Raw genomic sequence first — 14,884 nt, 5'->3', positions numbered from 1 at the left:
AGACAGACACCCAACGGACTAAGCTCCCCAGATGCCCATCCATTTAATTTCTTGATCAGAATCTGACCTTCAGGGACACCTGGGTGGCTCAGCAGTTGAGCACCTGCTGTTGGCTCAGGGTGTAATCCCGTGGTCCAGGATCAAGTCCCGTATCAGGCTCCTGGTGGGGAGCCTGTTTCTCCCTCTGCCTGTGTCTCTGCCTCTCTCTATGCGTCTCTCATGAATGAATAAAAAAATAAATAAATAAATGTAAAAAAAAAAAAAAAAAAAAAGAACCTGACCTCTATAATTTTGTAGGGCTACAGGGATCATTCTTTTATCTGTTCAAATTTCCTTTTATTTTTTTTTAAAGATTTTATTTATTTATTTATTCATGATAGACATAGAGAAAGAGAGGCAGAGACACAGGCAGAGGGAGAAGCAGACTCCATACCGGGAGCCCAACGTGGGACTCAATCCCAGGACCCCAGGATCACAACCCGGGCCAAAGGCAGGCACTAAACCACTGAGCCCCCAGAGATCCCCAATTTCCTTTTATTTTTAAGAGAGGGAGAGAGCCTGAGAGTTGGGCGGGGGGATGTGGTGGGTGGCGAAGGGGGGTGCGGACATGGGACAGAGAGGGAGAGAAAGAGAATCTCCACCAACTCCATGCCCAGCAAGGAGGCTGAAGGGGGGGGTCGATCTCATGACCCTGAGATCATAACCTGAGCCAAAATTAAGGGTCCAACACTTGACCCACTGAATCACTCAGAGGCCTCAAATTTCCATTTTTAAAAATTCATTTTTAATGTAATAATCCATAAGCTTAATGGTCTTTAGATATGAGTTCTGAGGTAATGTATCTGGAATGATTTTTAAACCTGAACAAACAATATATTTGGTTTTGGGGATTTTTTAAAGTTTTTTTACTTATTTATTCACGAGAGACACGCAGAGAGAAGCAGAGACACAGGCAGGGGAAGAAGCAGGCTCCCCAGGAGGAGCCTAATATGGGACTCAATCCCAGATCCCAGGATCACACCCTGAGCCAAAGGCAGATGCTCAATTGCTGAGCCACTCAGGCATCTAAAACCAAATAAAAGTTAATACATAGTATTTTCTGGGACCCCTGGGTGGCTCCAGTGGCTGAGCGCCTGCCTTGGACTCAGAGCATGATCCCGGCACTCCGGGATCCAGTCCCACATCAGGCTCCCTGCGTGGAGCCTGCTTCTCCCTCTTCCTACGTCTTTGCCTCTCTTTCTCTGTGTCTCTCATGAATAAATAAATAAAATCATAAAAAAAAAATTTCTGAATTTCTATTGTAGTACTCCAAAATAGTCTTGTAAGATTCTAGTAAGTTTTTAAACACTATTTCATCACAATATTTATGATTTTATCAATGTTTTCTTTACTAAGGAAAAGGAATCTATGACCATGTAAATAACATATGCGTATTAATGTGAATATACATGATACAAGCCACTGTCCTTGTTATTTAATAAGTTAATTATTTCATTAGAACCACATATGGACACAATCAATAAAAGTCTTGTAAGAGACCATTAATGACCATATTCAAAGTGTTAAGAGCAATGAAAAATATATTCTAACTCTGTAAATTTTACAAGCATTTAATTTGAAATTAGATATATTCCAAAAGCTAATCCTATTTCATATTTATTTATTTATTTATTTATTTGAGAGAGAACACAAGAACAGGGGGAAGGGCAGAGAACAGGGGGAGGGGCAGAGGGAAAGGATCTCAATCTCCCCAATGCAGGGCTTGATCTCACAACCCTGAGATCATAACCAGAGCTGAAATCAAGAGTCAGATACTTAACTGAAAAAGTCAGACACTTAACTAACTGCCCCAAACTTTCATTTCTAAGATTACTCTTCCTATAATGACTCAAATAGACTTTTGAATTTACTCTTGATCTTCATTTGTGGCATATGGATAAAATGTAAAATAAGTTAAAGCATTTCTAAGTGGTTATAGAGGTATTTTACTATTACCAAATAGTTTTCCTGAAGATTTAAACCATTTCATTCTTTTTAGTATTTTATTTATTTTTGAGAGAGAGAGCACAAGCAGGAAGAGAGGCAAAGGGAAGGGGGAAGAGCAGACTTCCCACTAAGCAGGGAGCCCAACACAGGGCTCCATCCCAAGGTCCTGATATCATGACCTGAGCCAATGGCAGACACTTAATTCACTGCCACCCAGGAGACCCTAAATTATTTCATTCTTAAAATTATATTCTTTTAAAATATTTTATTTATTTATTCATGAGACACACACACACACACACACACACACACACAGAGGCAGAGACACAGGCAGAGAGAGAAGCAGGCTCCATGCAAGGAGCCTGATGGGGGACTCGATCCTGGGACTCCCAGATCACGCCCTGGGCCAAAGGCAGGTGCCAAACCGCTGAGCCACCCAGGGATCCCCCTTAAAATTATATTCTTAAAATATGTAGTCTCTTTCAGTCTTTGTACACTTACTCGGCAAATATTTACTAAGTACTCACTCTGACTACTATTAACAGAAACCTCCAGTACAACAGGGACCACATGTCTACACACCTAGCATGTGGCAGAGTTTTATGGAAATGAACAACAGCTACTGAATAACAGTCTTTACTTCCTGTCTTCTCTTAGGCACACCTCCATTTTAAAAATGAAAGATATCAAAAGGGGACGTTTTTCACAACCAAATGTTTCTAAAGTAACTTACTTGCTGACTTCTTTATACTGGGCTATCTCCTCGATATAAAGAAGGTCATGCAGCCGTGACTGATAGTTGGTCTTGGTCAATGATTTGTCTAAAACAGACTGGGTAAACAGCTGGTCAGCAGAGAGAGGAATTTGGTATCTGATAAGAAGGCTCTTCTCCAAATCAGTAGTTTCATTAGGTTCAAAATCTATAATAGTCTTAGAAGAAGAATCCCAACGCTTAGCTGTGGTTACTAGCTGTTGTTTTGCATGCATCAGGTATTCAAGATCTAAATGGAAACAAAAAACACATTTATAAAGGAACACAACATTAAAATTCTCAAATAATACACTCCAACATTTTGGTAGGAGCATTTTATATGCTAGAGCTAGTAATTTTTAAAAACAAAACAATACAAAAACCCATTTGACAAAGAATCTTCCCAATATCAGAAATCTTTTGTCTAGCTTAATAAAATAACATAAATAGGAACCCATGTTAAAAAAAAACACCATTTTTTTAACATCAGGATAAGAACATATCCAAAATAGTTATTAACATTTTGAAACTACAGATTAACATTTAGAACTTAAATCTCAGTCAAAAGAAATCTGAACTGCAGGAAGAAAATAGGATAAATTCCCCATAAGATAAAATCTATCAGGTAATAATCACTTTTCTCTTCCTGCTACCAATACCCACCCATTATAGAAGAGAAAATCAGAAAACCGTGAAAGGTTAAGTCTTTTCTTGTATAGTATAGCACAGTGAAACTCTCTGAAAGTCAACTTATGACAACAAAAATCTTTTAGAATATTCATGTAAAAACACTGCTAATTCCTCATTAAAATGTGATACGATATACCATTCAAATGCCATTGCAAAAAATACAGTTTAGCCTCAGTTAGAATATACTGTAAGTAGGGCACAGTGTCAAAATCAATAACTGTTCAAGTTCTGACATCCCTGGGGGAAAAAAATGTAGCATAGTACACAGCACATGGTGAAATATATTATAACATAAATTCTGAGCACTGGGTAGCCTCACTCTATCTGCAGTGCATATTACTTTTCTATTGGGTGAAATATATATTTATTTATAAATATGCAGCTTAATCAAGGAAAATGTTACTTGACTGACTCATTAGGCCGAGATCCAGTTTCAATGTAACATAACTGGAAAGATGGCTTCACAACTCAGGTTAAAATTTTGGGAAGAAGTAGTAAAAAGCTTAAACAGAAATCAGCTGGTCTTCAAAATACAAAAATAAGTTACCCTGTACTATCTTTGCAATCAGAGAATAATGCATAATTGTCATGTACTGCTTAGTGAGAGATTTTATTTACATGTTATATATAAATTACGAACATATAAGCATAGTCATCCGAAAGACATTTTCTCAAAACTAGAGAGCAGTTTATCCTAATGTCTTATTAAAGATTCAAAGGTAATTGCTTCTCAGCCTTTTGGCTAAGATCAAGTATAAAGATTCAAATGTAAAGGACCTGATTTCTTGCCTTACTCCTTGAAAAGGTATTTCTACATGCCAGTTTTATTATTTCTCAAATGGTAAAATAAATACAACTATCATCATCAAGTTTTAAGGATGGCCTACAATCTGTCAATACTCTGGATGAGATGAGGATGATTTGTTTTTGCAATAGCCTCAGAAGTAGAAGTTTCATAAAGTAAACTAACCACATTTTCTTCATAAATCATCCTAAAGTTGGGCTCTGCCTTTTGATTCATTAAATCATAGCTACAAAAAACATTTAAATTACACAAATGCCAACATTCCTAAAACAGATGATACCATCACTAAAAATCAGATGATAATCATTATAAAATAACAAGGATGTACATAATTTTTTTCCTCAATTCAAAAGTGAAGAGAAGCAGCAATAGTATAGTGGCAAACCAATAACCAGCCCTTTAAAAAAAAAAAAAAAAAAACACTAAACTCTACATTACTATCAAAGAATCACTGTAATATGTAATAAAAGGATGTCTATTCTTTGGAGGTAGGACCATTATATTTCATAATTTTATTTTAAATAAGAAACTGAATTAGACTATGCCTTGATCAATATTATCTTCACATTCTTCAAAAACTCACTAATTATTCTTTTTTTTTTAATTTTTATTTATTTATGATAGTCACAGATTGAGAGAGAGAGAGGCAGAGACACAGGCAGAGGGAGAAGCAGACTCCATGCACCGGGAGCCCGATGTGGGATTAGATCCCGGGTCTCCAGGATCGCGCCCTGGGCCAAAGGCAGGCGCCAAACCGCTGCGCCACCCAGGGATCCCTCACTAATTATTCTTAACTGATGTTTAAGTAACTAAGATAATAAGAAACCTAAAACAATAGAGCATTCTTTTTAAAAAGATTTTTATATCATCTATTTAATATGTAAAGCAAATTATACAGAAAGTATACTACTCTGGGCTACAAGTATTCAGGCTTTCTGGGAAAAGTGGCATAAGAAACAGTATTTATTTTTCTCGTCTTATCTATACAGTGCCATGACTCCCACTGTGATTTTATGAAATTATTAAAAATAATATTTTCAGCAGGTAGCACAATTTCAAAACAATTTAACATTTAACAATGTTGGGATCCCTGGGAGGCTCAGCGGTTTGGCGCTTGCCTTCAGCCCAGGGCGTGATCCTGGAGTCCCAGGATCAAGTCCAGCATCAGGCTCCCTGCATGGAGCCTGCTTCTCCCTCTGCCTGTGTCTCTGCTTTTCTGTGTGTGTCTCTCATGAATAAATAAATAAAATCTTTTTAAAAAAATTTAACAATGTTAAAATTTATTTCATTTATTTTTCTAATGACTATAAACATACTACAGGAAAGGAGAGAGTTGGAGGAATAGAAAAAAGAATCCTGAAAAACAACCATGTGTGCCAACATCAAAAAGTCTGCAAATTACTCATCTCAGTGATTAGCTCAGACATCAAAAATGAACTGTGGGCAGTGACTACTAAGGACATATTTTGCCAAAACTACTTCTCTTCCCCTACTTCATCTAAACTTGAAGCAAGCTTCTGCCTCCAATTCTCTCACTTATAAGAAGCTTATTTAGACTATTCAAATACCCACCTAACTTACAGTGCTTAAAGGTCATTAGGTCTTGAGAGTTCCTATCCAAAGATTTTTTTCTTAAAGATTTATTTGAAAGAGAGAGGAGGGTGGGGACGGGGCCAAAGGAGAGGGGGAAAGAGAATCTCAAGTAAACAACGCACACAGAGCCCAATGTAGGACTCATTCCATGACCCTAAGATCACAACCTGAGCTGAAATCAAGAGTTGGGACTTGGACACTTACTGAGCCACCCAGTTGCCCCTTAAGAGTCCCTGTTCAAATAGAGGAGGGAGAAGAGGATCCCCATGTGGAACATGACTACTCCTGGGCCTCATTTCAGCCCCAAGTACAGCCACAGTACCAGCTGCTAACATCTACACCGCACATACGGGAAGCCTGGGTAGCTCAGGGGTTGAGCGTCTAACTTCAGCCCAGGGTGTGATCACGGTCCCAGGATCAAGTCCTACACTTGGCTCCCAACATGGAGCCTGCTTATGTCTCTGTCTCTTCCCCTCTCTCTCTCTCTCTCTCTTCTCTCTGCCTCTCATGAATAAAGTCTTAAAAAAAATTAAAAAAATAAACCACACATACATGCTGCTCAGGACAGCTGAGCCAGTTCATCCTTGGTAAGCATTTTTCTTCAACCCAGATTAGGCTAAAATGAAAAATACTCTGCCAAGATGAAAAGTGAACAGGTTAAGGATCAATACTCACAAAACCATACAAGGAGAGATGAGTTTTAACCCACTCCCACTCCTACAATAATAAATCTCAAAGCAAATCTAACAGAAATTATAAACCTGTAGGATTTGTTACCCTGAGATGTGGCAAGCAGGAGCCATAAACATATTTTAAGAGAAATTCAGAAGAAAAAATTAAAGATAATTAGCATATACCTAATTTTTTGAAGATAACATAAGGGAAGAGCTGCTACTGCCACAAACAGAATTCAAGGATGGAGTAAATAGTCAGACACAAGACATGCATCCCAACTTCCCTGGCCCCACTGACTGAGACAGGAGTGCCCTCCTTGTTCAGCCACATAGTTACTATTCTAATGAAGCAAAGGATTTTATCTTGAAGAATATGATATAGCAGATCTGAAAATTATCCTTAACAGAACTGAGAGTAGATAAGAAAAAGTACAGGTCTAGTACAAGGGTGGATGTAGAAGAAGCATGCAATAAACAAATGCAGGCTAAATATGAAATATATTAAAAACAGCTCTAATGGGGATCCCTGGGTGGCTCAGCAGTTTAGCACCTGCCTTTGGCCCAGGGCGCGATCCTGGAGTCCCGGGATCGAGTCCCCACATCGGGCTCCCGGCATGGAGCCTGCTTCTCCCTCCTCCTGTGTCTCTTTCTGTGTCTCTGTTTGTGTGTCTCTCATGAATAAATAAATAAAATCTTTAAAAAAAAAAAAACAAAACGAGTGGTCACTAAAAAAAGGACATAAAGAAGTCTTACAAGGGACGCCTGGGTAGCTCAGTGGTTGAGCATCTGCCTTTGGCTCAGGCGTGATCCCAGTCCGGGAATTGAGTCCCACATCAGGACCCCTGTGAGGAGCCTGCTTCTCCCTCTGCCTAAGTCTCTGCCTCTTTCTGTGTCCCTCATGAATAAATAAATAAAATCTTAAAAAAAAAAAAAAAAAGAAGAAGTCTTACAAAAGAGGGGAAGGCATCGTATTAGTTTCAAATGAGAGGATATCATTTACTATATTAACTCCTTCTACCGTATCTGAATGAAATATAAAATTCATTATACTTTCAAACTGATATATTAGAAACCTAAGAAATGACGCTCTATTTCTTCCAGTCACCACACTCAAAACGGGGGCCATCTTGGACAACTTGTCTTCCACCAACTTCTCTTGCATTCTCTTGCCATGATCCACAGGTACTATGTCTTTAAGGGCTCAGGTCTTTATCTCAGCTTCTTGGCCCCTCTGACCCTCCCGGTCTGCATCACCCTAGCCCCAGACCTCCCTTTTCTAAAAAATTCTCCTTCTGTCTTCCTACTTTCTTCGTTCTATTTGTAAGCTAGGGATTATCCCAATCATAGTTACCATTTACTGAATGCCTGCCCTGTGCCAGATACCATACAAGGGTATTCGTTCTCACAATGATCCTCTAAGAGAGATAGTTCCAGCCCCACTTTACAAAGGTTTCCACGAAGTTCAGAAATGTTAAGTACCCTGTCCAGGGTCACATAGGTATTAAGAAAATCAAGATTCAAAAAAAAAAAAAAAAGAAAGAAAGAAAGAAAAAAGAAAATCAAGATTCAAATCCAATTCTATTTGACTCTGAAGTCTGTTCACTGCTTTTTCTTCAACTAGAAAAGTATCACATACCTGAGGGAAAAACAAAGTACCCTTAATCTCTCAAGCCCATAAGAGTGACCTAAAATCCTCATCATTACCTCCCTCCTTCCTTCACCTATCTTAATAGTATCATGTTCTCTTACATGTAGACACGTAACATTTTATATTATTAAATAGGCTTTCATTATCAAGTACAGATTCTTGTCAACACAAACTTAATTTCGATGGGAAAATAAGTCATGAGTTACAAACCACCAATCTAAACACAAACTTTTAAAATAGAACTCACATGTCGCCAAGAACATCCTATTAGAGTTACATGGAGAGTGGGAAATACCTGTTGGTCTTTCTTCGTGACTTAAGTAGGATGCGTCCTGGTAATTGTCAAGTTCTAGTCTCTAAAAGCAACTTACTGGTACAGGGGTGGGCAAACCACAGCATGCAAGGTAATTCCAGGCTGCTGTTGTTTTTGAAAATAAAGTTTTATTGGAACACAGTCATGCCCATTTGTTTACACATTGTCTATAGCAGCCTTATCATTACAGTGTAGAGCAGAGGAGTTGCAATGGACACCACTTGCCTGACAACATTTAAAACATTACCTGGCTCTTGCAGGAAAAAACTGTCAAAGTACTCCTCTATTAACAAACATAAATTATATATTATCTTGTAAGCTGTATCTAATTGACTTCAAGAATTAATATATTCTGATTTCAAGGAGTACTGAAAAAATGAAAAAACAGAATACAACAGAATAAAAACAGGTAAAAGGAATCAAAGTAAGGAAGAAATAAGATTTAAGTGAGGCTTTTAAATAAGTCTGGGTAATATTAGCACTCATACTAGAAGGTAATGCCTATCGTTCAATCTGGGCCTAAATATTGCTTTGACTTTACCAGCAACTAAAGAAAAGGAGACAGAACCAGTTCTTCCACCTGTTTATTGTATCCAAAAAATAAAATCCTAGCATTTGCTCATGAACAAAACTTCTGGGTTCTCATAAGTGGACCACGGTGGTGCATAGTGAAAGACAACCTCCACAGTGGTTATAGTCAATACAACATCAAGTTTCACATGAAGTGTTAAATAAATACTTAGTGTTCATTAGAAAAAAATAAAGCACCTATAATCAAAGCAAAAGCCAAAGAAATGCAGGGTAATGTGCCCTTTCCTTGTCCTGTTGGATCCTGACATAAAATTCAGGAACAGGCCGTAATGTAACAACATACAATTATCATCTTCTGCAGGTGCTTACATATTGAAAGCAGGGACTTCTTCCCAGGAACACAGAGCAGATCCTATTAAAAGGCATCTTGGTCTCCTTTACTAGTGAATGTACAAAACCAACTTATGAAACCTTATATTTAGGGCTTTTCAATCAAAGATAATGTACTAATGTCAGCAAAGTTAACTGGAGACTCAGTCAAACATGGAAACAGACATTGGAGGTGTACTCACAATTACCACTGAAATAACAGCCTACCCAAACTAATACTCATACAAGTTTGGGGAAGCTCAAAGCAAGTTTGTCTGATGACTATACAAAGAGAACAGGGCACAATGTGAACCATTCTAATCTCATTACACAGTAAATGAGTTGATTGCTTTGGGATATTTTTTCCCCTATTATTCCCTCTCTATCCATGGAATATTTAGGGGCCAATACATATCTTCTAATGCTGACATCATAGTGCCTTTTAATACATCGTATCAGGGGAAAAAAGTCTAAATATTACCTTCTGTAGAAGCTGCATCAATCATTACTCTTTGCATGAGTACTGGTTCCAATCCAAAGTCGAAAACTATGGTTTGGCGAAAAGTTCCAAATATTTCTGTGTTAAATGCTATCCCGACTTTATACACGTAATGATCTAATCCATTTTGGGCCATCTTTCCTCCTATCCATTCTTGACAGTTTTCTGGGACTTCTTGTGATACCTGGGTAGTACTATCTCCGGCAGATATTGCAATGATACTAAAATGAGGACGATGAGCATCATAAAGCAATGCTACACGATACAGCATTCTTGCAGGCTACAAGGAAGTTAAAATAATTCATTGAGTACAAGGGGGTGAAAAATCCAATTGTAATTGGGCTCTTCAATGAAAATATTCCCATTAGGGACTTTTACTTTCCCATGCTTCTAAGAGACTATTTTAAAAGTACAAATTGTGCCCATAAGCCATTTAGAAAAAGGAATGGTTAAAAAAAAAAAATCAGTTGTTAAAATTATATTTATGATGTCATTTATACCTCTGTAAAGCTGAATTTTTTTAAATGATATATTTATGCTACATCTCTAGCCTCCCTGCTCTTTCTATGATATGCTCATCTTTCTTTGTGGTAAAAGCTATCACTCTGTTAGACCACTGACCTCCAACTTTCCAAACCTTTGGCCTAAAAAAGTTTTATCTAGCTTCAAGTAGGAAGTCTTCATAGGAGGGCAGTTACCTCTGAAGGCACTGGATTGGGTTCAAGGCCGAAACTAAATGTTCCCAGATTTTTCATCCCAAGATCCAGATGGTACAGTGGAAGAAATGCCACCAAAAAAGTACACAAAACTTTTCCACTGCACGTATTCACAGAAAAGTTTGACTCTGCTTCATTCTTAAACTTTGAACGTTATATTCAAGATGGGAAGCACTGCAGAAAATGTTTCATATTAAAAACCCACTATTACAGAATATGTGATTTCATCAAATGTAATTTAAAAAAAGCAAGTTGTTACAGTTTAAATATCTTAGAACTGCCAGATTAAACAATTCCATTTTTAAGTAATTATAAGCCATGAACCCCATCCTATGTTCCAACTTCAGGAAACAATATATCAAAAACCTCTTTATCAAAATAATAAGTTAGCAAACATCTAAATATCTACCACAACTTTTACCTCAAAATCTAAAAATATTGTACCTTTAATGAACAAAATACAGAAATACACTTTAGTACAATATAGAACCTACTTAAGATGTACTTAGATTAAAAAAATTTTAGTGCTCTAACACAGAGATTTAAAGGTCAAAAAAAGCCTGAAGAAAAATTTTTAAAAACTACATTCTTTAATTAGCACAAAATTCATACCTTACAAGTAAGAGCAAAGGTCCATGTCTGGTGAGATTTTTTGGTGTTGACAGTAACCGACAGATCAGGATTATGCTCTACTTTTACTCCTTCTATACATTCACTAAGCTGAAAATAGAGAGCAATTAATATTATACTTTTAGTCCCAAAAGCACAAACAAAAATTTTTGGCATGGTAAATAAATATCAACGGTAAAGATGTTGATGGAACTGTTTACAAAGCAAGATATTTTTATACATTAATTTTATAAGAACAAAATATAATAAAGCTTAGACAAGACATAAGAAAATTAATAACAATAAAATGGCAGTAAATACTTCCTGAATGAAGATTAATGTAATACCTGCAAATCTCCAAACAAATGGCTTAGTTCTGCTCTTTATCTTAGCAAAAGGGTCTACTTTTGCTATAAAAACAGTTTTATCAGAATCAAGTTCTTCATATAGAAGATAAGGAAATAAACCAAAATATAGCACAAAATAAAGTCAAGACTCAAACAAGGTCATCACTTAAAACAAACAAACAAAAAAAATGCAGTTTATTTTCCTCACCACTTTCTCAGGAGATAATGAATTCATCCACTTTTCTATCAAGGTTTCCATGTAACTGCCTGAGAGCTGTTTATTCTCATTTTGCTGTTTCAATTTTATCAAGCGTGAAGCATATCTTTTCTGCCATTCTGCTAGTTCTTCCTGGGAATGTGCTGAAGTACACTGCGCACCATACCTACAGATTCCTTGCTCTAAAAATCTAAGTAGAATAGGAAAAACTGTTTTATCATATACTTTGTTGGACCATTTAAAAGATAAACTTCCAGCATTTGCCCTCCGACTCTTCAATAACAAAAGCAAAACGTCATCTCCTGAAAGGCCATAATATCACACTGACTTGCACAAGAAGGAAGAAGAGGTTTCCAGAACATTTGTAACAGTTAATCACTATAGCAACTTCCCATACTCAGTGACCTCTTTTTTGGAATAAGGGGATGTTAAAGCAAAGCATAATCAATCATAACCACCCCTCACCCACAAAACCGACACTGAAAAACTAGCTTCCTTCATGAGGTAACAACTCTATTTAGACAATTCTTCTTACAGCAGAATTTTCCTAAAGCAACACTGACATCAAGTGGATTGGTGCATCAAACACAGGTATGCCCTACTTCCCAAAATGATAGGACCTAAAGAAAATTCTCCATATACTAGGAATTTCATTCTGAAAAAAATGTTAATGTATCATTAAATTATCATCTTAAAGCTTCTGCTTTTCACTTTGGAATATAAGGCCTTTACTCTTTTCTATTTTACTATTACCTATATTTCATTGAAAATACTGGACTATATTCATTTGCTTGAAGTTTTGAATAAATTAAGAATAAAAGTTTTATATTAGAATCACAATTAATTCAATAGATTAAAATCTTCAATGGTAAATTCCTAAATGTTCATTTTAAAAAGATAGTTAATGGTTTCTCAGTGTTTGGGACTCAGAAAATTCAACTGATAAAATGCAAAACTTAGATCATTAATTTTAAGTTTTACATATCCTACAAAATTATGGGCTTAGCCATTTTTTGAACACTGAAACATCAAAAAATTAGTAAAAGATCTTCTGAGAGAAAAAATGAAAATTATAAATAGCAAAATAGAGATCAGAAGTGTTATATTACAGAAAATTTTTCAACTGAAAAAATATGGTCAATAGAAACATACGTTAAACGAACCACAGCACAATGTAAATTATCAAATGGTTCACCCTATTTGAAAAGATGACTATTTTTGTTTTCTTAATGATACACAAAGTACTTAAATCATACTATTTATTAAGTTCTCTTATATGTTTTGTAAGACATTTAAAAATCATGCATTTGTTTTTCTCTTAAGTATGTCTTAATGAGCCAAATATTTGTCTTTATATTGCTCTGTTTTAAATTATTTCTTTAAATATTAAAGGTTGATATTCTTATCTGGCCTATAAATTTTCTCATGTTTCCTCTGCATAGGATTGTGTTCTGCCTCTACTCCAACATGACGCCACCAGGATTTTTGAAATTGACTACTCAGTTTATTTCTACTATAAAATCATATCTGATCTCTTGACTATTCAATCATCACTACATATTCAATTTCCTTCATTATCAAAGACAATCTATAGTAATGAGATTTTATATCTAAAATCCCTCTAGTTACCAGTTCTTATAAAAAGAACCAGAGTTCACCTTTCAAAATGTGACTTTAATAATTCTTTCCAGCTTAATAACAATTTTATTTTGAAAGCTTTGCCACTGAAATAGAAATTACTCATAAATTATACATAAGGATAACATGAAGGTAACAGATTCTTTTTAGAAAAGTTATTAAAATAATTGAACATTTCTTCATCTATTTTATGCTTTACTTCTGTTTATATAATTTCAATTCAATCACATCAGTTAGAGGTAAATTTCACATAAGTTAGAGACCAGAATTAAATTCAGTCATAATTATCCAACTGGTATTATAAAAGACTTCTACACAAAGTCTTAACAATCTTAATTTAGATCACTGTTTTTTGTAATTAAAAGAAGACTCACTGATATGGCTTTGACTTTTATTATTTAATGATAACAACCATTAATTATGGCTTCTATTTCAAGTTTAAAATAAACTTTTCTCGATCATTGTATTTCCTCCTTCACATATTATCTTCTTTAAATTAGCATTACTACTTTTCAAAAAGTGAAGGAAAATTATCTACCTTTTGAATAAAGACACGTCATTGGTTTAAAGAAAAAATTCACGTTACCTTTTACACAAAGTATATTCCTCGCTGCTTGTGATTCCCCTAGGTGGTGGGCGGAAATGCCAACCATTACAAGATCCTAGAGAGTAATCAGGATATAGTCTTATCATTTGAGGCTTGCTAAGAATTCTGATATTTTAATGTGTAAGAAATACTATAAACCCTCCACACACATCATCCTAGATGATGTAAAAAGGACATGATATACTTGCCTCTACCAAAAAAGTAATCTATCAATCAAAGAAGTTAAATTCAATTAACCACAGGAAACTCAGACATCACTGAAGTAATTACCCAGCAGCTAAACCAGGTCGATGCCCCTGACTCTTTTCTAGCAACTGGTGGACATATTTTCCAATGCAATCTCTTCCCTAACGAACTAAAGGGGCAAATGTTGGCATGCTTGTCATTTCTTAAGTACAAGATGTGTCTCTATTAGGAATTATTTCAGGAATGAGAAAATTATCGTATCCTGGAAGGAAATTTTGTAGAACAAATTCAATGCTGCATATTCAGTGAAAAGTTCCACATTATTACCCATGTTCCTTAGGATTTGTCTGGCACAGGTCATTGTATCAAGTAATCCTTTTATACAAATGAAATAAAACTTAAAAAAAGTTGAATTCTGAGGTAGGAGCTAAAAAATAACATTTGTTTACTTCTGAATACAATGAGCTTTGATTCGATTCGGTAGAAGTTCCAAATAAACCAAGGAAAATAATGCTTGAGAAAGAAAAAGGCTAGAGCAACAGAGGCTGAGCAGCACTAAGTTTTCAAGGACCTCACAGGCATTCTCTATTTCCTCACAAGTCATGTGCTACCCAAAAAATAGATATTCAGCCAGGTTGAGTTTAAAGCCATTTTTCATCCCTTTCCTGCTGTGTGACTAGGAAAACTACTGAACCTTAATAAATA

The 14,884-nt window shown here is 35.9% G+C and overlaps 1 protein-coding gene across 2 annotated transcripts in view; it reads right to left on the bottom strand.

Moving 5' to 3' along the window:
* Positions 1 to 14,884, bottom strand: part of HELZ (helicase with zinc finger) — a 158,724-nt gene that overhangs the window by 90,927 nt on the left and 52,913 nt on the right. For both annotated transcript variants that reach the window (XM_055326387.1, XM_055326397.1), the window contains exons 10-14: positions 13,973 to 14,048; positions 11,740 to 11,938; positions 11,188 to 11,295; positions 9,842 to 10,139; positions 2,720 to 2,987 (exon numbers count right to left, since the gene is read on the bottom strand). In XM_055326387.1, the coding sequence (XP_055182362.1) occupies positions 2,720 to 2,987; positions 9,842 to 10,139; positions 11,188 to 11,295; positions 11,740 to 11,938; positions 13,973 to 14,048 (949 nt within the window). The remainder of the gene's footprint in view (positions 1 to 2,719; positions 2,988 to 9,841; positions 10,140 to 11,187; positions 11,296 to 11,739; positions 11,939 to 13,972; positions 14,049 to 14,884) is intronic.

The sequence above is a fragment of the Nyctereutes procyonoides genome, unplaced genomic scaffold (assembly GCF_905146905.1).
Source record: "Nyctereutes procyonoides isolate TBG_1078 unplaced genomic scaffold, NYPRO_anot_genome, whole genome shotgun sequence".
NCBI classification, from domain to species: domain Eukaryota; kingdom Metazoa; phylum Chordata; class Mammalia; order Carnivora; family Canidae; genus Nyctereutes; species Nyctereutes procyonoides.
The sequence above is the reverse complement of the archived record's forward strand: the minus strand, read 5'-3'. Positions and strand labels throughout refer to the sequence as shown.